Source organism: Triturus cristatus, chromosome 6 (assembly GCF_964204655.1).
Source record: "Triturus cristatus chromosome 6, aTriCri1.1, whole genome shotgun sequence".
NCBI classification, from domain to species: Eukaryota; Metazoa; Chordata; class Amphibia; order Caudata; family Salamandridae; genus Triturus; species Triturus cristatus.
The window spans coordinates 509,231,956-509,256,137 of record NC_140589.1 but is presented as its reverse complement, the minus strand read 5'-3'; the positions used below and the strand labels follow the sequence as shown (position 1 = coordinate 509,256,137).

Genomic DNA, 24,182 nt, shown 5'->3' with positions numbered 1-24,182 from the left:
ATTAATGAGATTCTAAGGGGAACCCTGTTTTAGTAGCAACTCATGCTAGGTAGCCTTTGAATGAGTGACTTCCTAAATTCAGCCACCCTTGCCTTTCAGTTTTTTGTTTTTCACAGCGACCGCTGCTATGGAGGTCACTGGGACTGAGGACGCATGTTTTTTTTGTGCAGTTTTTTATAATAGCGGGAAGTTGGCCCGAAGGTATTGGAGGACTTTACGTGAGCACCAGTTACATTACACAAGGACACATTCACAGATTAAGTGCTTTCCCAAGAATCAAAGTATTTGAGCCGGCGCCTAGACTCAAACCTGGTTCCCACGTTCCAAAGTGGGCTGCTCTGGCCGTTACGCCACGTCCTCTCTCCTATATCGGTGCGCGCCTTTTTCTCTCTCCGTTTCATGGTTCATGTGTGCAAGACATTTCTCGTAGCACTGTGCACCCTTCTGGGCTGTTTAAACTTAGCTCCAAGTACCGTCTTGCGGCATGCTCAGAGGTTGCCGTCTGACCCTTACTTCCTGTAATCAGAACCCTAAGAGGATTCTATCGCCGGCAAAACTACTGCAAAAAGAGCGGTCACTGTCAAATGGCTGGTCACGTGGAGTAGGTTATGCAGAGCAGGATGGCCAGGCTCGCTGACGTCATACTTAGGAGCTCTACTTTGGTGATAAATTTGACAATTCTAACTGGCAGTTTTTTAGGCACAATATGGTACTTTAGTTACGTGTTTACTGACCAGCTCAAACAGGAAAGGACTGTTGTGTTGTAACTTTTTATTACCGAATTATCGGATACATGCAGCAATACTCATGTACATAAACACGAAGGCACCTGACTCAAGCAGTCACCTATAGCATTGCAAATGCTTGTCTCACTTTAACATCCGCTCACAGAATCCCCGGTATGAGGCGCTCTTCCTCCATTCTGATGGTTTCAGAGTATGTTGGTTTGATAAATATCAACCTCTTTTCCTGATTCGCTATGATCAGAGCTCAGCTGGTAGCTAGACACAAGCATTGGCAAAGCAATTCTTGCGTGCTAGTTAGTGCACGTCAATATGTACCAATGAGCCTGTTGGCTTAGCTAATGCTTGTTTGTCCGGCAGCATAGGTGTTCCATAATGTTCCTCTCCCACTTACCATGTACACGAGCCCCTACTTACTGCATCAGTACCCTCAATGTGAATCCGTGCTCCTGCTCACGAGCTCATCTACCTGTTCCCTCCCCTCCCCGAGTAAAGCCCCTGTTCTCTCCTACCCTCGCTGCATCACTAACCACTTATAAGGTCCCAAAGGCGAGACCTATTGGCTATGCCAATGCTTGTTTTTCCAATTGCTACCTCAATCCCTTTAGGCAGCCGGGTTGCAATGATGGCATTTTACAGTTGCAAATGGAGGAATGGAGAACTGCTGTCCCTCATATGCCACCATGGGAATTAAAGTTGCATGCTCGATTTCACATTTTTGAGCTAATTGTAATAGAGGAATCATTCTCTAAGAAGTTTCTTACACAGAATGTTTTAAAGTGGGAAAAAAAACACTCTGCAACTTTTGCGAAAACTTCCAAAGAACTTTGCAAATGCAGCAATGAAAAAACTTCTTGGCTTCGTTCACCACAGTTTGTGAGACTAAAGTATCTGATGTCTCAATGTTAATAATTTGGAATATGTTTTTGCATTTATATGTTGTACGTTTTATAGGGCGCACAGTCAGTATAAGTTATTGTGAATATATATTATGGTAATAATGAAAAGTAAATGTGTTGCTGGTTGAGATGGCTATGCTCTGAAAATGATAACGAACTAACTAGTATGAGACATAATTTTGTACCAACAACTAATTTGAGAATGAGCTTGCATAAGTGCATTGGTTTTACCTGATCACTAAAACTGTACCACACTAAGGTGGCCTGAGAATTAAGTGATAAGGGATATGTTTTTGTTTAAAACTATGTGGTGCTGCTGATAGAAGACAAGGCAGTAAAAGAAAATCCCAAAGTAGCAAAATAGGACTTTTAAATCATAAAGGGTCAGATGTAAGAAACTTTTTTCTGCTCGCTAATGGGCCGTTTGCCACCAGGAAAAAGCATTTTCTGATGTACCAAACTCTATTTGCGATTTAGTAACCTATCACCAAATCGCAAATTGGGTTTGTGATTCGGTATTAAGAAGGGGCGTGTTTAGGGAATCCCTTCCATAACCGAATTGCAGCGGTATGTAACAATGTTTTGCGACCGCAATGCGGTCACAAAACATTTGCATTTTACCACCAATTTGAAGTTGGTAGTAACCCTACGCAAATGGGAAGGGGACAAAAGAGACACCTTCCCCTTTGTGAATGGAAGTACAAAAATATTTTCAGAGCAGGCAGTGGTCCCACGGTCCACTGCTTGCTCTTGAAAAACTACAAGAAGACTTTTTAATTTTCTTTTTTAAACGCACTTGTTTACATTTAAGGAAAACGGGCTGCATAAAAAAAAAAAAGATTGCATTATTTAAAAGCAATTAGGGACATGGTGGTCTATTGACCCCAGATGGCCACCATCCACGTGATTTTAGCAATTCCGAATATGTCGAAAGATTGTGACAAAACATTTGCATTTTACCACCAATTTGAAGTTGGTAGTAACCCTACGCAAATGGGAAGGGGACAAAAGAGACACCTTCCCCTTTGTGATTGGAAGTACAAAAATATTTTCAGAGCAGGCAGTGGTCCCACGGTCCACTGCTTGCTCTTGAAAAACTACAAGAAAACTTTTTAATTTTCTTTTTTAAACGCACTTGTTTACAGTTAAGGAAAACGGGCTGCATAAAAAAAAAAAAAGATTGCATAATTTAAAAGCAATCAGGGACATGGTGGTCTATTGACCCCAGGTGGCCACCATCCACGTGATTTTAGCAATTCCGAATAAGTCGAAAGATTGTGACTGACCTCATTAATATTCATGAGGTAGGGAGATTTGCAGCCTACTAGGAATCCCTAATGGAGTTTCAAACAGGAACAGAGATTGCGATTCATAGAAAATCGCAATTAGGCAATCTCTATTTCCAATACTGATACATGTGGCCCAATGTCCTTTGGAGTCAATGAAATGTTACGAGGGCGCCCATTACTGTCCACAAAACGCAAGGCCTTTGTTTGACTTTTTTCACTGTTAGGAACACTAAGAACGGTGGGACATGGATGTCCATTTGAGATTAGAAAAAGTAATTCACCTGTATGTTCCTAGTCACCAAAACCACAGTGGAATGCATCCAACCTAATATTTACTGTATTCCTGGTATATAAAGCGAAAATCACAAATTCAATGATTGTTTTGAAATAATTCCACAGAAAAAACAACATTGGACTCATAATGTCGCTTCACTTCTGGTTTCCCACAGGTGTTTTTATTTTGTTCTTGATACTGTTTATTGTGTCAAAGCAACCTGCTTTTGGTTCTACGTTCGGACGATTGGTTCTACACTGAGTGTGACTTCTAACGAAAAGGACTAAAATAAACAAAAAAACTTAAAGAAATCATGATACAGAGCAAAAGGAGTAAAGCACATAAAATGTCAGACAACTCAGATACTGTGAAAGCACCGTTAAAACTGGGTAATATAACACCCAACGTTTGCAGAGCTATAAATAAGCAAACCGGTGGTTATTAGCGCTATATAGTAATAGTAAGTTACACATCACCTGCAATATAAATGCAGTGAATTTGATATTTATGATTCCCTTAAAATGTGGACAATTTCCACATGCATTTTGGTACAAACGTTTTTAATTTAACAATTAGGAATGTGCAGGAATACAAGCTATCACAGTAAAAAGAACTCACAGAAACATGCAATGATAACACTAAACACTTGTACAGCATATAATTTCATTTTTTAATACATCCTGATCTCATGCCTATCCTTTCTTCAGCATGAGATTTGTGAACATTTTAACCTTACATATAAAACAGAAAATGAACTATAGACGCAAAAAAATATTGTCCAGATAATTTGTAGTTTTAGCTGTTTGGTGGTTCCTCTGGCACTAGTTCAAATGATAGTGGAGCTATTTCTCCACCAGCAGGCAGATCCAGTTTTGAATGGCATGCAGAGTCCATAAGTGAATTACTCTTTTCAGTACTTTCAAGATTTTCACACTCTTTGTTTACAGCTTCTAGATCTCCATCGGTTTTTTGAGCCTGAGGAATATTTTCAGTGCTGCTCACGGATTCGTCAGTTTCCACAGACTCACAATTCTGATTTTCACCATCTTTCTTTTCATCGATGCCCTCTGGACTAACTACATTGTTCATTTCAGATCCATCCAAGTCATTTATAACTTCCTTATCTTTGCATTCTGCCTCTTTAGGACTAGTTTTTTTTATTTTGGGGCTACCAGAAGTAAGTGCACCCTTCGATCGTTTATGAGCAGAAATATGGCACTTGGGAGCACAGGGAGAGCAGGGCTTTGCAAGAGTCTTAATGTCCTCAATCTTTCTTTTGCATGGGGGTCCCCAAATAAAGTGTTCAGGCGGGTGATAATGACGTTCGGCAAACCGAAGGAGTTTCCTCCTTTCCCTTCGATCTCTAATTGTATATACAAAATATTCCAAAGCACTCTGTTTAATGTTGGGAATGGTGTTCTCCACAAGAGCCTCCTGGAGGAATATTTTCACAAGAGGTACTTTGAAACTCTCATATCCAAGTTCACCAAGGCTTTTCAAGATGCGCGTGATTCTTAAATAGTTGTGCTGGGATCTGTGGATGCAAAAAAGTACCATCAGCTTACAAGTGCATAGAAAATACGTAAAAACACCTCAGAATCCCAATTTGGATTTACTCACACCCTCAATAATTATAAGCCATGTATTAATGCTATGATACTGATTTTACACTGGGTGTAGAGCTAACTTATCTTATGGAGCGAATACATATAGCCTCTAAAATCATCTCATTACTCGCACTGAACACAGCCAACACATTTTGCTCCCTTTGTTCTTTGCAATGGTGATCAACATGTCCGGTGTATTTAAGTTCCATTTTGATCAAACACCAGATTTCTATATTACAAACACAAGGGGAAGAATTTGTATCCATTCTTTTTTCAAAGGTCAAATTTCCACGCTTGGTAGGTTTTGTATTAAGACTTCCACAGACTTCCAATTTTTATGAGATTCACAAAATCCCCAGGTATGTTAATTTGTGGGTCCAGGGCAGTTGAGGCTATACGCAAAGGTCTTCTATTCATTTGGTCGGTAAACGCGAATACATGCTCTCAAACTTCCTAATACTTTTATGGTATTATACAAGGGCCTTTAGGCATGTGCTCATTGCATCACATATTTTCTTGTGTTTCACAGGTGTCCCTCATTAAAGGAAGGCAACATTCAAACATTTTAGACCTATAATTTGCGCAGGTGTTTAATTTTCTTTAATTCCTTATGCAATTTGCTAAACAGCACTTTTTAAAATATCACTGAAATCTTTATCAGTCTTTTTACAACATAGATGATCTTTGCATGTTTATAATGAAGTAAGTGAGGGAGAAAAGAAAATTTAGATCTGAATCAATGTCCATTAAAGCTAACATATTACCTTTAGGGAGGAACTTTACAAAGCAAGAGCTGAACCCAAATTTATGGAGGAAAACCAAGGCATTCTGGCATTAGATTTAGAAACATTACTCCAAGTAAATTAGAATACAAAATAGAACTACCGGGTATGTTGGTAAAACGCCAGGATAGCTAATTCCATAAACCACTCAAAGGGCAAGAAGCAAAAGAATAACAGAAATACTAATAGTATTCCTAGCACTTTTTTAATCCCCTACCCATTTACTCTCAGAAATAGAAAACTACTTAAAGATAAAATCTACTGTTCCCTAAAAGTTAAACATCTAATTTTTTAAACCCTAAAAATCCAACTTATATATTTCAGGAAATAGCAACTTCACTCCATTTAGCAACAACATGGAACACGGTCTCATTGATTTCAATTAAATAAATAGATAATTTTTCTAGACTTTACATATTCCGTTATTAGATTTAGAATCTAGATGTTGCAGACTCCTTTCTAAGGCGTGTTTTGACAACTGACAATTCAAGAAAGACGTAGTTCAGATGGATTTACTTCTACTTTTTATAAAGGTATTCAGATTGAATTGGCCTCTATTTGTGCTCATTATTCAGGGTAAGTGTACTGAAGGAAAGCTATAGGAGTCCATGAACACTACATTAAAACATGTATTTTCAAATTAAGACTGTGAGGCTACAAATATTAGCATATCACTTCAATGATAAACACTAAATACATTCTTCACACATAATACAGAGGGTTTACTTTAAGATGACATTAGAAAAGTGATTTACATTGTTAAGATCGACAAAAGCATAGTGAAGTCTCAACAATTATAACTTTGTTAGACATATAGAAACCCTACCATAATGTAAATTAGAAATATGTAGTATATAAATACAATACATTTGATCTGGGAAAAGCTTCATAAACATGTTCTAAATATCATATTCAAATTCACAGTCCCAAATACTGAGGTGCTATTTTATTTCATTACAATTTACAATAAATATGATGCTAAGGCAACAATGGACACTATCACTTTGTATGCTCAACTTGGCTTTTGAGCCCGCTGCATAGTATATTAAATAGAAAGAGGCTAGAGTGGAGGCATTACTATATAGGAAAACTTAAAGAAAACTTTTGGATTCAGATATTGTGATATCATTGAATTAAAAAACCTTGGGTAGAATACATAAATCCTTATCCATAATCATATATCCTATAAGGATAGACTTTGGGACATTAACTCTTCAAAAACAAAAATTGGGAAAATTCGGATATGATGCTCTTATTTGATTTCTATTACATTTTGTGCTTTATAGGATGAGTGTGAAGCAGCTTAGTGTAGTGCCTTTGGAAATATGAGGGACTCTGAATGTAACTGTAAATCTTTGGGATAAAATGTATATTATATAAATTTGGATGCCACCCGAAACAGAAAAGCTGAGATGTTCCCTAAAAAATAAGGTACAGCAAACAATAAAGGTAAATGTGAGGTCCTGTGCTTAACAAAATTATTCAAAGGCTCACAAGCTATAACAAGCCAGCAAATGGTTTCAAACAAAACATACACTAACCTGGGTGTTCACTTTAAAAGGGCCTCTTTCCTTTTATTCAATGGAGATTGCAATAGATAAATATCCATGATTGATATATACATCTTACCTACTGGCAGTCGCCAGTAGGTAGTTACATTTAGGACCTTGTTTCTATTAAAAAAGCGTTTTTCTTTTGCCAATATCTTTGGCGCAGTTTGACGAATCTTCGTGAAACTTTCAAAACGAATGGTTCACTCAGGTCAGCTCCTGCCTTGGAATTTTCAGGGTGATTTGTGAAGCGGGGCCCGAGAAAAAAGGGGGGTCCCAAAACGCGTTTTCCCCATGTTAATTTCCATAGGAACTTTAGACACGGCTACAGCCCGAACTGCTGAAAGGAAGTATACCAAATTTGGCAAAAAGGTAAGTCTTGGTTCAGAAAGCAATCTCTTTTTAAATGGTGTAAATCCGTTCAGTAGTTGCTGAGAAGTAAAAAAAAATAAAAAATATCGATATCTGAGCACCGAGAAGGAGCAGCAAACCCTCCTGAGCACAAGCTTCATTCTGATTGACTGCCAACACTCCAAACCAGAATGTGTAGGCAGCCATCTTGTGACTCGGTAACCAAGTCACAAGAAAACAGTAAAAAAAACATTAAAAAACAAGAAAAGGTGGCAGGGTAGAAACACCCTGACTCCCTAGGCCTGCTCAGGGGGCTCCAAAAGGACCCCTAGGGCCTAAAAAAGCATTACAAAAGAAAAATAAGAAATCGGCCAAATTCGCGTTGGGTGTGTGAATCCGGTCGAGAAAATTAAAAAAAGTAATGAAGCGAGGGCTCCCGTGCTTCGTTTTAATGAGCCTCTGGGTGGGCGATGTCCAGGGGCAATATGTAAATATATGCTGGGACCGCGCAGGCCCCCGCAGCCCCAGGGACCGCCACCTCCCTGCGGCTTTTTTTAATTATGCGCAGGGGCATGTGCCCTGCCTGCAGCCCCGGAGACCGCCTCCTCACCAGGGCTTTGTTGGTTTGTGGGTGGGGGGGCCTCACAGGCCCAACCAAGCCCCAGGGACCGCCACCTCCCCGGGACTTTTTTGATTATCGAGGGGGGGGGGGGGGCCTCACGGGTCCTCCAAGCTCCAGGGACCACCACCTCCCCGGGGCTTCAAACATGATGGGAGTGTTATTTGGCCCTTGGGGACATTGCTAAGTTAGCATGAGCTTTGCTGCCATGATGCTGCTTTTGCGCACGATATTACATTACTTTATTATTACAGGACTCGGTTTGTGCCCTTCGCATGAGAACTGTCTGCTTTTCACGTTCTCTGCTGCGTTCCTGGAGTTTAGTCTGAACATGTTGTACAAGGTCGATAAACAATGTCCCTTGTTATTGTGTTCTGATCGTCCCTAGCACCCACACATAATATGCTACACACAGCTGCAAGGCTGGAGACTCATGCTTTGACATTACGGGGTGGCATTTTGTTTTAACACACACTTGGAGAAAGCCTTTCCATGGAAAAGAGCTCCGCTGTTCCTATGATGTAAACCTTACATAAAGGCTTTAAGGTATGGGGTCTGCTGTCAACGCCTAGAGATCTTCTGTTATATAAATAAACAGCTTCCTATCAAGGGGACGGTGGTTAGGTCTTAGAGTCCCCTTTCCACTGTCTTTTTAAAATTACTTTTCCCTTTGTATTCTATGAAATTGTAACAATGCTATCTGTGTTGAGTTATTGCTGCTGGTAGTGGCTTGTATATTGTATTGTAAAGCACAACAGTTAAAATAAAAAACGTGAACTAGTCTGGTGACTCTGCCAAGTCTTGTTGTGGACAAGTATGAGTGAGTGAGCGAAAGAGTATGTCTTGCTCCCGCGATTCCTGAGAGAGTCGGGAGTGTTGTGTTCTGGGTTGTCTAATCATTTGTAGCTTTGTGATTTTTGTCGGAGAACGAATGAGACACTATGGCTAGTCGGTTTTGGGATATTTGGGTACTAATGTGGTAGGTTGGTACACCCCTATACACTGAGGTCCGGTTTTCCTGTGCATAGTTCTGTATATGTGAAGAATCCCTGCAACAGGAGGGGGGCCGCGCGGCAGGGCCGGCTCCTGCAATGTCCCCGGGTGTCCACCCCCGGGACATTGCTGTTTGCTCTGCCATAGCAAACACTGATTTGCTTCTTCGAAGCGAGAGCAGGAAACCTGCTCTTGCTTCCAAGAAGCAGAGCAGAATTGCTTTTGGGCAAGGGGAGCTGCATGTCAGCAACTCCCCTTGGCCAAAAGCAATGGCGGCTCACGCAGGAGGTGGGGAACCGGCAGGGACCGTGGGCGCATTGGGGCTTCCCCCACGGTCCCCAACTTGAGGGCCGGTCCCGGGGGATGAGGTCCCTGGGGCCAGAAGTGGCCTGGGAGGAGGACCACTTGACCCCCTCCTTTTTGATGTTTTAAAAAAAAAAATAAGGCTGTGGCCTGGGGTCCCCGGGCCATAATTGGCCCCAGAAGGGAGACCACGAGGCCCCCTACTCAAAAAAAGCAACCTGGCCAGGACCCCGGGGAATGGTGTCCCCGGGGCCTGAAGTGGCCAGGGGAGGGGGGCCACTCTGCCCCCCTCCCGGTAAATTTTTTTAAAAAACAAGGCCAGGCCCCAGGGGATGGGGTCCCCGGGTCCAACAGTGGTCCAGGCAAGAGGGACCACACTGCCCCCTTCCTGTTTAAAAAATAAATAAGAAAAAAATGCTCAGGCCTTGGGGATGGGTTCCCCAGGGCCCAACAAATAATAAAAGAAGGGGTGGGGGCCACCCAGCCCCCATTCTAAAAATATTTTAAAAAAAGAAAAGCCGGAATCTCACTGGAGGCCCCGCCCCCTTCTTACACCACTCTGCAAACGCGCCCCCTGGTGCATTCTAAGTTGGGGGATTAAGTCCCCTTCATTCCTGAGGGTCCCTGAGGGCCAACTAGCCCACAAGGTACCACCAGTAAGCCCCACACAGTGGGATTGCTGAGAGGTGGTCCGAGGCCATGCCCCTTTTGAATTTGCAGAGTGGTGGGCAAAGGGGCGAGGCCTGCTATGAAAACTTAGCAATCATGCTGTGTGGGACTTACTGGAGGTAATAGGCAGGGCAGTTGGCCCCCAAGGATGTGAAATTCTGTGAATAGAAAAGTATGTGGAATTTAGTGTATATGAGTTATTTGGAGTGGGATTATGTGTTTTGGGGAGTAATTATGTGGTATTGTAGTCTGTGTTGTGGAATGGTAACCTCAGGTTTAGTCTTCCTCATTTCCATAGAAGCTAAACTATAAACTCAATGAGACACAAAAAAAGAAGGAACCACTGAGGAGCACTTCTGGACCTAGTCAGGGGTATGAGTAGGGCCACTGGAATTATGTGACTGTTCGGTTGCGCCAATTTTCACATAATTAAACATTTCCCCCATTAGCCAAATATTCCATCATCTGCTGCCTAATCTGCAGATTTGATCAAAAAAAGCCTTGTTTCTAGCTCACATGGCTCAAATTTTCCCAAAAATGCAGCTTCAAGTGTTACAGCGTGGGGGGAGGCCCTTTGTAAAGAAGGAATGGTCATGTGTTACTAATGGCAAAATATGGGTGTTAAATTGGTACTAATGGTGCACAAACCTATCTTCTTTCTGTGCCTCTCTTTCCTCTTTCTGCATTTCACTTGCATCTTTCTGCACCTTTCTTCCTCTTTCTGCATCTGTCTTCTTTCTGCACTTCACTTAACACGTTTCTTGCCTCTTTATATACCTCTCTTGCCTCTTTTTGCAGCTCTCTTGCCTCTTTCTGCAGCTCTCTTGCCTCTTTCTGCAGCTCTCTTGCCTCTTCCTACAGTTCTGTGGCTTCTTTCTGCACCCTTCTTGTCTCTTTCAGCACCTCTGTTTCTTTCTGCACTTCTCTTCCTTCTTTCTGCACCCCTCTTGCCCTGCACCCCTCTTGCCCCTTTCTGTACCCCTCTTGCCTCTGTGTGAACCTCTCCTACTTCTTTCTGCACCCTCTTGCTTCTTTCTACACCTCTCTTGCCTCTTTGTGCCCGTTTCTGCACTTCCCTTGCCTCTTTCTGTACCTCTTGCTCCTTCTGCTTCTCACTTGCCTCTTTCTGCAACTCACTCTCTTCCTTCTGCACCTCTCTTGTCTTTCTGTACTTCTCTTGCCTTTCTGCACCTCTCGAGCCTCTTTCTGTACCTCCCCCCTTACCTCTTTCTACCTCTGTTGTTTCTTTCTGCACTTCTCTTCCTTCTTTCTGCACTCCTCTTGCCTTTCTGTACCCCTCTTGCCTCTGTGGGCACCTCTCCTCTTCTTTCTGCACCCCTCTCCTCTTCTTTCTGCACATCTGCTGGTTCTTTCTGCACTGCTCTAGCTTTCATTTTGCACCTTTTGCAATTTTCTGCATCCCTCTTGCCTCTTTCTGTACCCACCTTCCCTCTTTCTCCACCTCTATTGCCTCTGTATGCCCCACTTTTGCCTGTTTCTGTAACTCTTTTGCCTATTTCTGCAGTTCTCTTGCCTCCTTCTGCACCTCACTTGCCTCTTTCTGCACCTCTCTTACTTCTTTCTGCACCACTGTTGTCTCTTTGTGTACTCGTCTTCTGACTTTCTGCACCTCTTGCTTCTTTCTGCACCACTCTTGCTTCTTTCTGCACCCTTTTCCACATCCCTATGGCCTCTTTCTGCTGTTCTCTTGCCATTTTCTGAACCTCTCTTGCCTCTTTCTGCATCTCACTGCCTCTTTCTGCACTCCTCTTGCTTCTTTCCACACCTCTGTTGCTTCTTTCAGCTATTCTCTTGCCTCTTTCTGCACTTCTCTTGTTTGTTTCTGCACCTCCCTTGTGTCTTTTTGCACCTGTTGCCCCTTTCTGCACCTCTGTTGCCCCTTTCTGCACCCCTGTTGCCCCTTTCTGCACCCCTGTTGCCTCTTTCTGCACATTTCCTGCCCGTTTCAGCACTCTTTTGCCTCTTTCTGTACCTCTGTTGCTCTTTCAGCACCCTTCGTGCCTCTTTCAGCACCTGTTACTTCTTTCGGCACTTCTTTTCCTTCTTTCTGCACCCCTCCTGCCTCCTTCTGTACTTGTCTTGCCTCTTTGTACATCTCTCCTGCCTTTTTCTGTACCCCTCTTGCCTCTTGTTGTACCTCTGTTGGTTCTTTCTGCACTGCTCTTGCTTCTTTCTGCACCTTACTTGCCGCTTTATGCACTTCACTTGCTTCTTTCTATACTTCTGTTGCTTCTTTCAAGAATTATCTTGCCTCCTTCTGCATTTCTCTTCCTTCTTTATGTACTCCTCCTGCCTCTTTCTGTACCTTTCTTGCCACTTTGTGCACCTCTCTTGCCTCTTTCTGAACCTCACTCTTCTTTCTGTACCTCTCTTGCCTCTTTCTGTAGCTCTCTTGCTCTTTCTGCAGCTCTCCTGCCTCTTCCTGCAGCTCTGTTGCTTCTTTCTGTACTCTTCTGGCTTCTTTCTGCACCCTTCTTGTCTCTTTCTGCACCCCTCTTGCCTCTTTCTGCACCCCTCTTGCCTCTGTGCACCTCTCCTACCTCGTTCTACACCCCTCTTGCCTCGGTCTGCACCTCTGTTGGTTCTTTCTGCACTGCTCTAGGTTTCATTCTGCACCTCTTTTGCACATTTCTGCATCCCTCTTGCCTTTCTGTACCCACCTTCCCTCTTTCTGCACCTCTCTTGCCTCTGTCTGCACACATGTTCCCTCTTTCTGCACCCCTTATGCCTGTTTCTGTAACTCTTTTGCCTCTTTCTGCAGTTCTCTTGCATCCTTCTGCACCTCACTTGCCTCTTTCTGCAATTCTATTGCCTCTTTCTGCACCTCTCTTGCTTCGTCCGGCACCCCTGTTGTCTCTTTGTGTACTTGTCTTCCGTCTTCGTGCACCTCTCTTCCCTTTTTCGCATCCCTCTTGCCGCTGTTCTCTTGTCATTTTCTGAACCTCTCTTGCCTCTTTCTGCACCTCACTGCCTCTTTCTGTACCTCTCTTGCTTCTTTCCACACCTCTGTTGCTTCTTTCAGCAATTCTCTTGCCTCTTGCTGCACTTCTCTTGGTTGTTTCTGCACCTCTCTAGCGTCTTTCTGCACCTCTATTGCCCCTTTCTGCACCTCACTTGCTTTTTTCTGCACCCCTGTTCCCTCTTTCTGCACCTTTCCTGCCTGTTTCTGTACTCTTTTGCCTCTTTCTGGACCTCTGTTTCTCTTTCTGCACCCTTCGTGCCTTTCAGCACCTCTGTTACTTCTTTCAGCACTTCCTTTCCTTCTTTCTGCACCCCTCCTGCCTCTTTCTGTACTTGTCTTGCCTCTTTGTACATCTCTCCTGCCTTTTTCTGCACCCCTCTTGCCTCTTTTTGTACCTCTGTTGGTTCTTTCTGCACTGCTCTTGCTTCTTTCTGCACCTTACTTGCCTCTTCATGCACTTCACTTGCTTCTTTCTAAACCTCTGTTGCTACTTTCAAAAATTATCTTGCCTCCTTCTGCATTTCTCTTCCTTCTTTATGTACTCTTCCTGCCTCTTTCGGTACCTTACTTACCACTTTGTGCACCCCTCCTGCCTCTTTCTGTACCTCTCATCTCTTTTTACACCTCTGTTGGTTCTTTCTGCACTGCTCTTGCTTCTTTCTATACCCCTGTTGCTTCTTTCAGCAATTCTCTTGCCTGTTTCTGCACTTCCCTTGCCTCTCTTGCTCTTTCTGCTACTCACTTGCCTCTTTCTGTACCTCCCTCTTCCTTCTGCACCTCTCTTGCCTTTCTGCACTTCTTGTGCCTCTTTCTGCACCTCAAGAGCCTCTTTCTGAACCTCACTCTTTTTTCTGTAGCTCTCTTGCTCTTTCTGCACCTCACTTGCTTCTTTCTGCATCTCTCTTGCCTCTTTCTGTACTCCTCTGGCTTCTTTCTGCACCCTTCTTGTCTCTTTCAGCACCTCTGTTGTTTCTTTCTGCACTTCTCTTCCTTCTTTCTGCACCCCTCTTGCCTCTTTCTGCACCCCTCTTGCCTCTTTCTGCACCCCTCTTGCCTCTTTATGCACCTCTCCTACCTCTTTCTACACCCCTCTTGCCTCTGTCTGCACCTCTGTTGGTTCTTTCTGCACTGCTCTAGGTTTCATTATGCACCTCTTTTGCATATTTCTGCATCCCTCTTGCCTTTCTGCACCTCTCTTGACTCTGTCTGCACACATGTTCCCTCTTTCTACACCCCTTATGCCTGTTTCTGTAACTCTTTTGCCTCTTTCTGCAGTTCTCTTGCATCCTTCTGCACCTCACTTGCCTCTTTCTGCAATTCTATTGCCTCTTTCTGCACCTCTCTTGCTTCGTCCGGCACCCCTGTTGTCTCTTTGTGTACTTGTCTTCCGTCTTCGTGCACCTCTCTTCCCTTTTTCGCATCCCTCTTGCCTCTTTTTGCTGTTCTCTTGCCATTTTCTGAACCTCTTGCCTCTTTCTGCACCTCACTGCCTCTTTCTGTACCTCTCTTGCTTCTTTCCACACCTCTGTTGCTTCTTTCAGCAATTCTCTTGCCTCTTGCTGCACTTCTCTTGGTTGTTTCTGCACCTCTCTAGCGTCTTTCTGCACCTCACTTGCTTTTTTCTGCATCCCTGTTCCCTCTTTCTGCACCTCTGTTGGTTCTTTCTGCACAGCTCTTGCTTCTTTCAGCACCTCTTACTTAGAGGTAGTTTTAAACCCCCTGCCCTATTATGTACTAAGGCCTTACAGGGGAGGTCATGCCAATCACAGGGGTACCCCAACTCATAGTGTACCCTAGTATATGTAGGTGTTTTCACTGTATTCTAAGTGTCTTTCAGCATAGCACTGGCTCCGGGCCTGGTTAGTCAGAGTCAGTTACCACCAGTACCAGTCAGCAAAAGGTTGGGGGCACAGGATGACTTTGCAACAAGGCCTCTTTCTGCACCGTTTTTTGTTTTTTTTCTGCATATCTATTGCTTCTTTCTGCACCTTTCTTCGTCTTTCTAGACCTCTGTTGCCTCTTTCTGCATTTCTCTTGCTTCTTTCTGCGCCTTTTTCCTCTTTTTGCACATGTCCTAACTCTGTAGGCATAGTTAGAAATTAGCATTTAAAAAACCTTAGAAATTCACTGACAAAACCATAGGTTTCAGGGACGTAATAGTTAGAAATTAGCATTTAACAAAACCTTTGAAATTCATTAACAAAACACAGGTTTCAGGGACGTTATAGTTAGTTGGACATTTCACTCGCACAAAACTAGAGAAATTTGGCCATTATATTTAGTTGAGGAAACTATAACTCGCGCCCCTGCAATGCACTGCTGATGACGTCACATATTACATCACATGGTCAGTGACATCACTGATAACATCTCAAATGACATCACTGATTACATCATCCACGTGATAATCTTACGCACCTCATCACACCCTAATATAAGCTTTGATACACCCACTCTAAAATACAGACTACCATTTTCGAAACCAAAGACACACCAATACCAGTTACTACATACCCACTCAATGATTCCTAGGTCTGCACACACATCTACTCATTCACCCATATGGCCACTCATCAATACAGCACTATCATATACACTCATACACCTATACAGACACACACACAGCCACTCACCCATAGTTACTCACACACATAGTCATGCAAAGAATCAATCACGCTCCCATTTACTCACATACACAATTATAAACACACACCACCTGACTTATTCATACAGATACTAATGCATACTTACTCTCTTATACAATCACTGACACAAGTACACACTCATCCATACAGCCACTCTCACAGGCACTCACTCTCACATACAGTCATTTATATACTCCAACACTCACATATACTACCTTTCACATATGTTACTCACACATGTACCACTGAGACATCTAAACACTCACCAACACACCCATATACACACTCACCCACCCATACAGCACTTCACAGATGCACTCTTGAACCCATACACCCAGTGAATCACCCACTCACACATCTATGCACAAAGTCACAACACAGACACTGAGGCACCCATACAGATACTCAGAAAACCAATCAATAACCCATATAGACACTCATGTAGCTACTCACCAACCCATGCAGTCGCTTACACACCAACACAGACTGATAGACATTCACACCATTTAGTCACTAACCCATGCATTAAATTAGACACGTTGAATCACTCATTTATACTGTCAGTCACGCACCTACTAAATCATCCATTCAGACAGTCATACACCCATACATTCTTCAATACACTGTGGCCTATATATATATATATAAAACATATTTAAACTTTATAGAAACACAGTCACTGGATGATGTCATCAGTGATGTCACTGACCATGGCATGAGTGATGTAATATGTGACGTCATCAGCAGTGCATTGCTTGGGCACGAGTTACAGTTACCTCAACTAACTAGAACGGCTGAATTTCTCCGGTTTTGTAAATGTCCAACTATCTATAACGTCCCTGTAACCTATGGCTTTTTTCAGTGAATTTCAAATGTTTTTTAAATGTTAATTTCTAGCTACAACATCTCTGAAACCTATGGGTTTTCCAGTGAATGTATATATATCTATACACACACATTGTTGGCGAAGGAGAAAACGGGTTAGGTAACCACATTCACGGTTGGGTTGATTTGAAACATTATAATTAAAATGCCAATTTAGATTATAAAAGGCACTATGAAACTTCAAGTAGGCTAAAGGTTCAGACTAGAACAGTAACGATGAGCAATCATGAATTTGTGACATACAATCTAGTTGTAACTTACTCATTTAAATGCTGAAATCTGTCTTGCCAGTTAGCAGCTCTTGTAACATTTCCATTTTTATCCGCCAGTTTAATTCCAAAAAACTCCAGCATCATTTTGTAAGCCAACAGAAACTTTTTAATTGCTTCTTTTGTTTTTTTGAATTCCTAAGGAGACAAACTCACGATTATTGACAATTGGTTTCACAAATAAACAATTTTTAACATCTAAAACATTCTCCTAATTCTGCTCAAAAACAAATCAAAAGTGTGGTCGCATTTCCTGATCAACGAAAATGATTAACATGTACTTAAGCTCTTTGACATAAACATGCATTTGGCATTTATAAGGTCTTATAGCGTTTATTATGTTCCTGCTCGAACATGTACTAAATAATTTTGCCACATAGCAACAGCTATAGACGTTCCTTTTAAAATTATTTTACTGTGCTTAGCCATCCACAATTGTTCATATTTCTTGCTAGCGATCACTTCTTAGCAATACTTCGCCCTAATGCAAAGAGAGACGTGACCAACCGAGCCCTTGTTTAAAATTGAGGATCATGCATCTATCACTACAAATGCCTGCTTCAAAACCCTTGTGTTGTATTCCTTTAAAGTATGTTCATACCTCCCTCATTCCTTTTGGAACTTGGTGGGTTCTTAGAATGGTTGATTCATGTATAATGTTCTAAGACCATGTCATTCTGCTGAATACCTCTCTCCCTACAACTTGTGCTGTGCTGGGTTTCTGAATAAACCTACAATTCTTAAAGATATTCAAGTTCCTGCCTCTTGAATTCAACAATTTTCGGCGACTATTGGAAGAACTCTGAAGGAACCTCTTGGAGATACTGCTGCCACTAATTGCCGTTTCCCAGCACAGGAGCCAGTGTCTTCGTTCGTGAATTTAACAACATATTTATCATCACTATTTTGAACATTTCCAGCATATTTAAAAAAACTTCATATGGACTTCTGCGAGTACAAAGGGAAAATAATTTTGCTTCAACCTACGGTACCTTTCAATTATCGGGAGGTGACCGTTGGCTCCGAGCGTCTTTTGGATTTACTGTCACACTCCGCCATCGCGCCCGACCTTTACCAGCGTTCCTCTTCATTGTGAGGACAGCGTCATCAGTCCTTCCTGGTTTCTCTGTCCTCGCGTGTAAGATCACGCGAGAGTTGTAAAGGTCACATTGAGTAAGGGAGCCATCTTGAGGTTGTTATCCTCTGCTATCTAGCAACGCGCTACGGAGATTGGCCTGACAGAAATGGAAAGTTGTTACGACGTGCGTTGAAGTGGAGAGCGTTGTTAAATGTACACAGAAGCCTGTAAAGAGTGCTACTGCTGGAGGTAGTATTATTACTGACAGACTATTATTTTATCTCAAAATATTATTTTTGTTTGAAAGGAGGAATTCAAATTCAGTTGTTTTTTGAACTTGATGTTTGAGTTTCTCTTCGAAGTTTTCCTTTGATCATATCTTCAACATCACTTGGATTTCAGCAGCAAATTCGAACTTGGCAACTATTTTATCTAACAAAAGTTCATTTTCACCATAATCTTCAACAACGGATTTGGCACTAATTGACTTTCCTTTTATTTCAGATTTGAGAACTTATGAACTTTAAAGTTGTACATGATTTATCTGATAGTTTAATAATCATAATATTTTCACACTTGATTAGATATAATTTTTCTGTGAGAAATTTATATTGAGTCATAGTGCTCTGCAATTTTAAACATGCAGTTCGAGCCACCTGCCAAATTTCTTCAAGTTAAAGGGGTCCCTCCTATACCCTGGTCTAGATGGAAGGAAGAGTTTCTTACGTATCTCAAGGCAATTGATGGTGAAAGAGTTGCAGCTGAGAGAAAGAAAATTTTTTTTTTACATTGTTTAGGGTCGGAAGGACAACTTGTATTTAGAACTCTTCCTCAAATTGATGGAGGTGGAGATAGAAATGTTTTTGAAGATGCATTATAAAGGATAGAAGATCGGTTTAAACCCACCTTTAGTGTTGCATTAAATAGGTATAATTTCTATACCAGGGCTCAAGAAGAAAATGAAAAGTTTGATGACTTCCTCACAGGTTTACGAGCTTTGTCGATACATTGTAACTTTGGTCCCATGACTAATGAGATGATTCGTGATCAAATTATAGTACATATCAAAAGTACGAAAATCCACGAACAGCTTTGGATTATGGGTGACCCTAATTTGTGCGATGTGATCAACACAGCTAAAGCAATGGAACAATCTAATAAAATAGGTGAAGTGTGTACATACAGACAACAAGGGAGGTGTTGAGGATGTTTGTGCTATTAAGGGTGATGCGCCACGTGTTAATTTAGAACATTTGTCACCATCTGTGAGTAGTGAGACTTCTAGTCAGAGTAGTCAAAGGATTTTCAATAGATCAGACAAAAGTTTCTGTTGTTTTAGATGTGGGAGTCCTAACCATGGTGCTTCATTTCCTAAATGTCCAGCATTGAACAGAGTGTAAAAGATGTGGTGGTGTGGTCACTTTTCTTATGTCTGTAGAGATCCCAGGGGACGAGAGTCTGGAAACACAAAAAATAAAGTTTCGTTTATTAAGAGTGATTCCAATGAGAGGGGAGGAGAAGATACTGAAGGTGGTATGCTTCTCTATGTAGCTAATGTTGGCGGAAGTATAGAAGTTCTAAAGCCTCCCCATTTGTAATGTGCATATAGAGGATGTAGATTTAGAATTGATGGCTGACTCTGGGTCACCTTGGACCATAATCACCAGGGAATTTTTTTGGAGCGTTTTAAGGGAAAGTTTTCTACTGATAGTTTGAAGAAGTCCGATATTATTGCCAAAGGATTTGATGGATCTGTAATTGATATGGATGGTTTTGTGGAAACAGTCGTAGAATTTAAAGGTCGTGTTGCAAATATTAAGATGTATGTTGCTGTCAAGGGTGTGAATGTATTGGGATGGAAAGACCAGTGGTCTCTGGGAATTATCCTGAATCCCAGGAGCTCTACTTGTGGCCCAATTCAATGATTCTATGGATTCCAAATGTGGGGAAAGTTTCAAGAGTGAGAGTGAGAACATAATCAATCTTTTCCCCAATCTCTTTTCTAACAAGTTGGGAAAACTTAACAAATGTTCCCATAAAATTAAGCTTAAACGTGGAGCATGCCCTGTGAGACAGAAGCTTAGATCTGTTCCCATTTGTGTCAGGGAAGATTTAATGAAACTTGTGCAAAACCTCATTGATGAAGATATTATAGAGGAAGTGGAGTCTTCTGAGTGGGTTTCTCCCATTGTTCTTGCAAGGAAGGCTGATAAAGTTTGAGGTTGTGTGTTGATTTGAGAGCTCTCAATGCAAATTTGATTGTGGACTGCCATCCTCTTCCCAACATTAACGAGGTTGTTTCCATGCTTGAAGGAGAAAAAAAAAATTCAACGTTTGATTTGCGCTCTGCCTATCACCAGGTTACACTTACTGAAGATTCAAAAAATTGTACTGCCTTTTTGACGTCACCGGGGCTATTCCAATTTAAGAGGATGCCTTTTGGGTTGGCCTCTGCGGCGTCAGTCTTCCAGAGAGCAATGTATCACATTTTCAAAGATTTGGAGGGATTTGTTAGGTGTTTCCAAGACGACATCATAATTTTTTCTCCAAATGCGGTGAAACATGCAGAGCATATTAAGGAAGTGTGTGGTCGTCTAGAGCAGAATGGTTTGACTTTGAAACAAGAAAAATGTAAAATGTTTCGTGAGAGTGTTGAGTATTTAGGACATACTTTATCTGGAAATGGTGTTGTTCCGAAGAGATCCTTGGTCGTAGCTATTGTTAATGCCCCGGCTCCGGATAACAAAGTAAAGTTGCTATCTTTCTCTGGACTATGTGAGTATTATAGCAAATTTATCAAGGACTTTGCTACGAAAATGGAGCCATTGAGGGAGCTTACTAGGAACAAAGTGGAATTCTGTTGGGGACAGGAACAAGAAAGTGCATTCCAACTTATCAAGAAGGATATACTTCATGCTCCCACTTTGAGACCTTTCTGTATTAATAAAACTTGCATTGTCACAGTAGATGCAAGCATGTATGGTTTAGGTGGAGTGTTATCTCAGAAGGCTGATAAAAGTGAGTGGTGTGTAGCTTTGGCTTCCCGGACTCTCAATGAGACTGAAAGGAGGTATTCTGTTATAGAAAAGGAACTTCTTGGATGTGTTTGGGGAATTGAGAATTTTTGGAATTTCATTTGGGGAAATAGGTTTGTACTTCGCACTGATCACAAGCTCCTTGTTTCTATTTTATCTCCTGGAGGTGAGTGGAATGCTACTGCAAGGATTAGTAGGCTTATGTCCAGGTTGCAAGAGTACAGTTTTTCTGTTGAATATGTTCCAGGTAGACATAATGCTACTGCAGATTGTCTTTCTCCCAAAACGGAGGAAATAGAAGTTTCACAGGATGTTGAGATGATTGCTTCTGTGACAGATTTTGTTTCTGAAGAATTCTCTGGAATTTCTGAGAATTAATGGATCAACAGTGCTAAATGTGATAAAACTTGGGACACTTTTAAGAATGTTATTCTTAATGGATGGCCTGAGAGTAGAAATCTCCCTGTGGAACTCAGGTCCTTTTCACAAGTTGCTACAGTTAGTTGTTGAAAATGATTTGATTTTCAAAAATGGGAAATGTGTACCTCCTGAGAGTATACAAAGTAAAAATTTGAAATTAGCACATGAAGGGCATCCAGGGATGTCATCCATGAAAAGATTGATTAGATCTAGCTTTTGGTGGCCTGGGTTGGATAAGACTGTAGATAGGACGGTCAGAGAGTGTTTTGAATGTATTAATAGTGATAAAATGTTGAAATCTTTTCCAGCTCCTCTTAAACCTATACCATGGCCAAAGTATCCTTGGCAGAAGATTGCTTTTGATGTGTCTGGACCTTTTAATTCTTTACCTCAAGATTCTCGCTTCGCATTGGTAATCGTTGATTATCATTCTTAGTGGCCAGAGGTTAAGTTTGTCCATCATGCCACCACGCAAGTTGTCATTGAATTTTTTAAAGAGATTTTTGCTAGGGAATGTTTTCCTGAAGTGCTTGTGACTGACAATGGGGTACAACTAAAATCTTGGGAGATGGAAAAATTTCTGAAATTACATAACATCAAACACTGTACTACTGCTCTATATGAGCCACAAGGGAATGGTCAGGTTGAAAGGTTCAATCGAGTGCTTAAAGATGGGGTTGACTCCGCTAGGAAATCGGGAAAGGAATGGAAAAGTGTGCTTAGAGAGAGACTTTGGGCATATCGTATTACTCCACACTCCACTACTGAACAGAGTCCTTTCTGGCTCCTTAGGGGAAGGGAACCTGTTTCTAAAGTTTATCCTGGTGGATTAAGGAGAAGATGGCTGGAAGTTCTATGGGTGATGATTGTGAGGAAAACTTGAAGAGAGTGTCAAGTAAAGTACGACAAAAGCAGGAAAAAATGAAGGAGTTTTAGGATTCAAAAATGAATGTCAGAGAACCATCTTTTGTGATTGGAGATTGGGTAAGAATACGGAAACCAGGTCTCAAAAGAAAGGGGTGTTCTAATTTTGGACCACCTATTAAAATTGGTAAGGTGAATTCTAATAGTGTCATAACACAGGATGGAAGGGTGTGGAATGTCAGAAGAGTTGCTTAGTGCGTCAATTCTTTGTGCTGGTCTTAGATCTTTTGGATTCCTGAAGATGTTATTTTTCTGCTTCATATTTCTAGTCTGTGTTGCTAGCTATAAAATAAATTTTTGTTATTCTCATATTTGTTTGTTAAAGGAAAGAGATGTATTGTATTCCTTTAAAGTATGTTCATACCTCCCTCATTCCTTTTGGAACTTGGTGGGTTCTTAGAATGGTTGCTTCATGTATAAAGTTCTAAGACCCTGTCATTCTGCTGAATACCTCTCTCCCTACAACTTGTGCTGTGCTCGGTTTCTGAATAAACCTACAATTCTTAAAGATATTTAAGTTCCTGCCTCTTGAATTCAACACCTCTCTACACAAACTGCACTTTGTTTCCACCAAGGCAAGTATGTGACAAGGGCAAACTCCATTCTTGAGTGATTGAGCTTGCACACTTCTCTCAACTAGCCACAACATAATTCATATAGCAACCAGCCTACTGCCTTCTTTTATGTTCAGTGCACTAATTTTCCATGAGTGGTGCAAGCACAAGTAAGCCAAACCTGCCAAAAAAATACCTTTGTCTGCTTTAGGTACTTATGTTTTGACAGTATTAAACATTTTACCAGCTTATTTTACCTCAATCTCAAAAGTAGTCAATTCCTTTGCATAGAAGTTCAAGCCTTGTTCCCTCAAAGGAAAAAGCCTGCAAAAAAATACAAAGTTACACTTTGTGTGAGCCAACAAAATCCCCACATAAATACCCATAAAATGTCTTACGCACTCACATGAAAGTACAGTTCTATTTGTTTTAAACATACTATTTTAATAATTTACTATAATACAACATAAATAAATACTACAGGTCATCTACTATATCTCTAGTTTAAAAAAAATGACACATGGGTGATAATTACGATGTCAAGCGGATGACACCACTGCGGTCTGGATCCGACGACCATAGGTCGGCGGTTCCGACCACTTGATTTTAATGCGGAGGTCGGGAAGATCCATTTCCCAATGGCAGCTTGTGCGGCGGTTGGAAAAGGCCTGCAGCACAAGATACCATCGGGAAATGGATGTTTTCAAACATCCCTGCACCGTGTGGCAGGCACCATGCAGTGCCTGCCACACAGTGAAGGTATGTTTAGGGGGGCTACGGTGCCCCCCAGACATCATAGCAGAGGGCCAGGGGGAAGGGGGTCCTGCCAGGGGCTCCCAAAGACACTTTCATACATCCTTTTCATGTTAGAAAGGCTGACATGAAAAGGCTGTTGGAAAGTGGTATTATAATCCAGACTGCCGAATCGAGCCTGGCTCCACCATCATTAGGGGATTATGGTGGCTTCGGAAGCGCATCAGAATCCCCCCGCAGGCTTCACTCCGAACGCCGTCATTCTAAAACAGCGGTTGGACTGAAACCTACGATTTTGGCCAGATAGCCACCGACAGCTGGTCGGAGGATTTCCGTCCGGCATCGTAATCGGGCCATCATTATTTTTATTCAGCTGAATTGCCCCCACTGAACCAATATTTCTCTATCGGTAAGTTTGATTTGATTATTCACTGCACACACAAAGAAGGCGTAAAGAGCTGCATCGCATCAGAATGGCTCCCATGGATGTTGCAGCACTGCCTGCTATGTTTAGGCCCAGCACAAACACAGTTGAAAGCCAAACAACAGGAGTGGCA

The 24,182-nt window shown here is 41.8% G+C and overlaps 1 protein-coding gene across 1 annotated transcript in view; it reads right to left on the bottom strand.

The window, feature by feature from the left end:
• Positions 1-3,353: 3,353 nt before the first annotated feature.
• Positions 3,354-24,182, bottom strand: part of OGFRL1 (opioid growth factor receptor like 1) — a 164,063-nt gene continuing 143,234 nt past the window's right edge. Inside the window, exons 5-7 of the mRNA XM_085610924.1 lie at positions 23,130-23,196; positions 16,854-16,999; positions 3,354-4,739 (exon numbers count right to left, since the gene is read on the bottom strand). Of these exons, the coding sequence (XP_085467050.1) occupies positions 4,001-4,739; positions 16,854-16,999; positions 23,130-23,196 (952 nt within the window). The 3' untranslated portion in view covers positions 3,354-4,000. The remainder of the gene's footprint in view (positions 4,740-16,853; positions 17,000-23,129; positions 23,197-24,182) is intronic.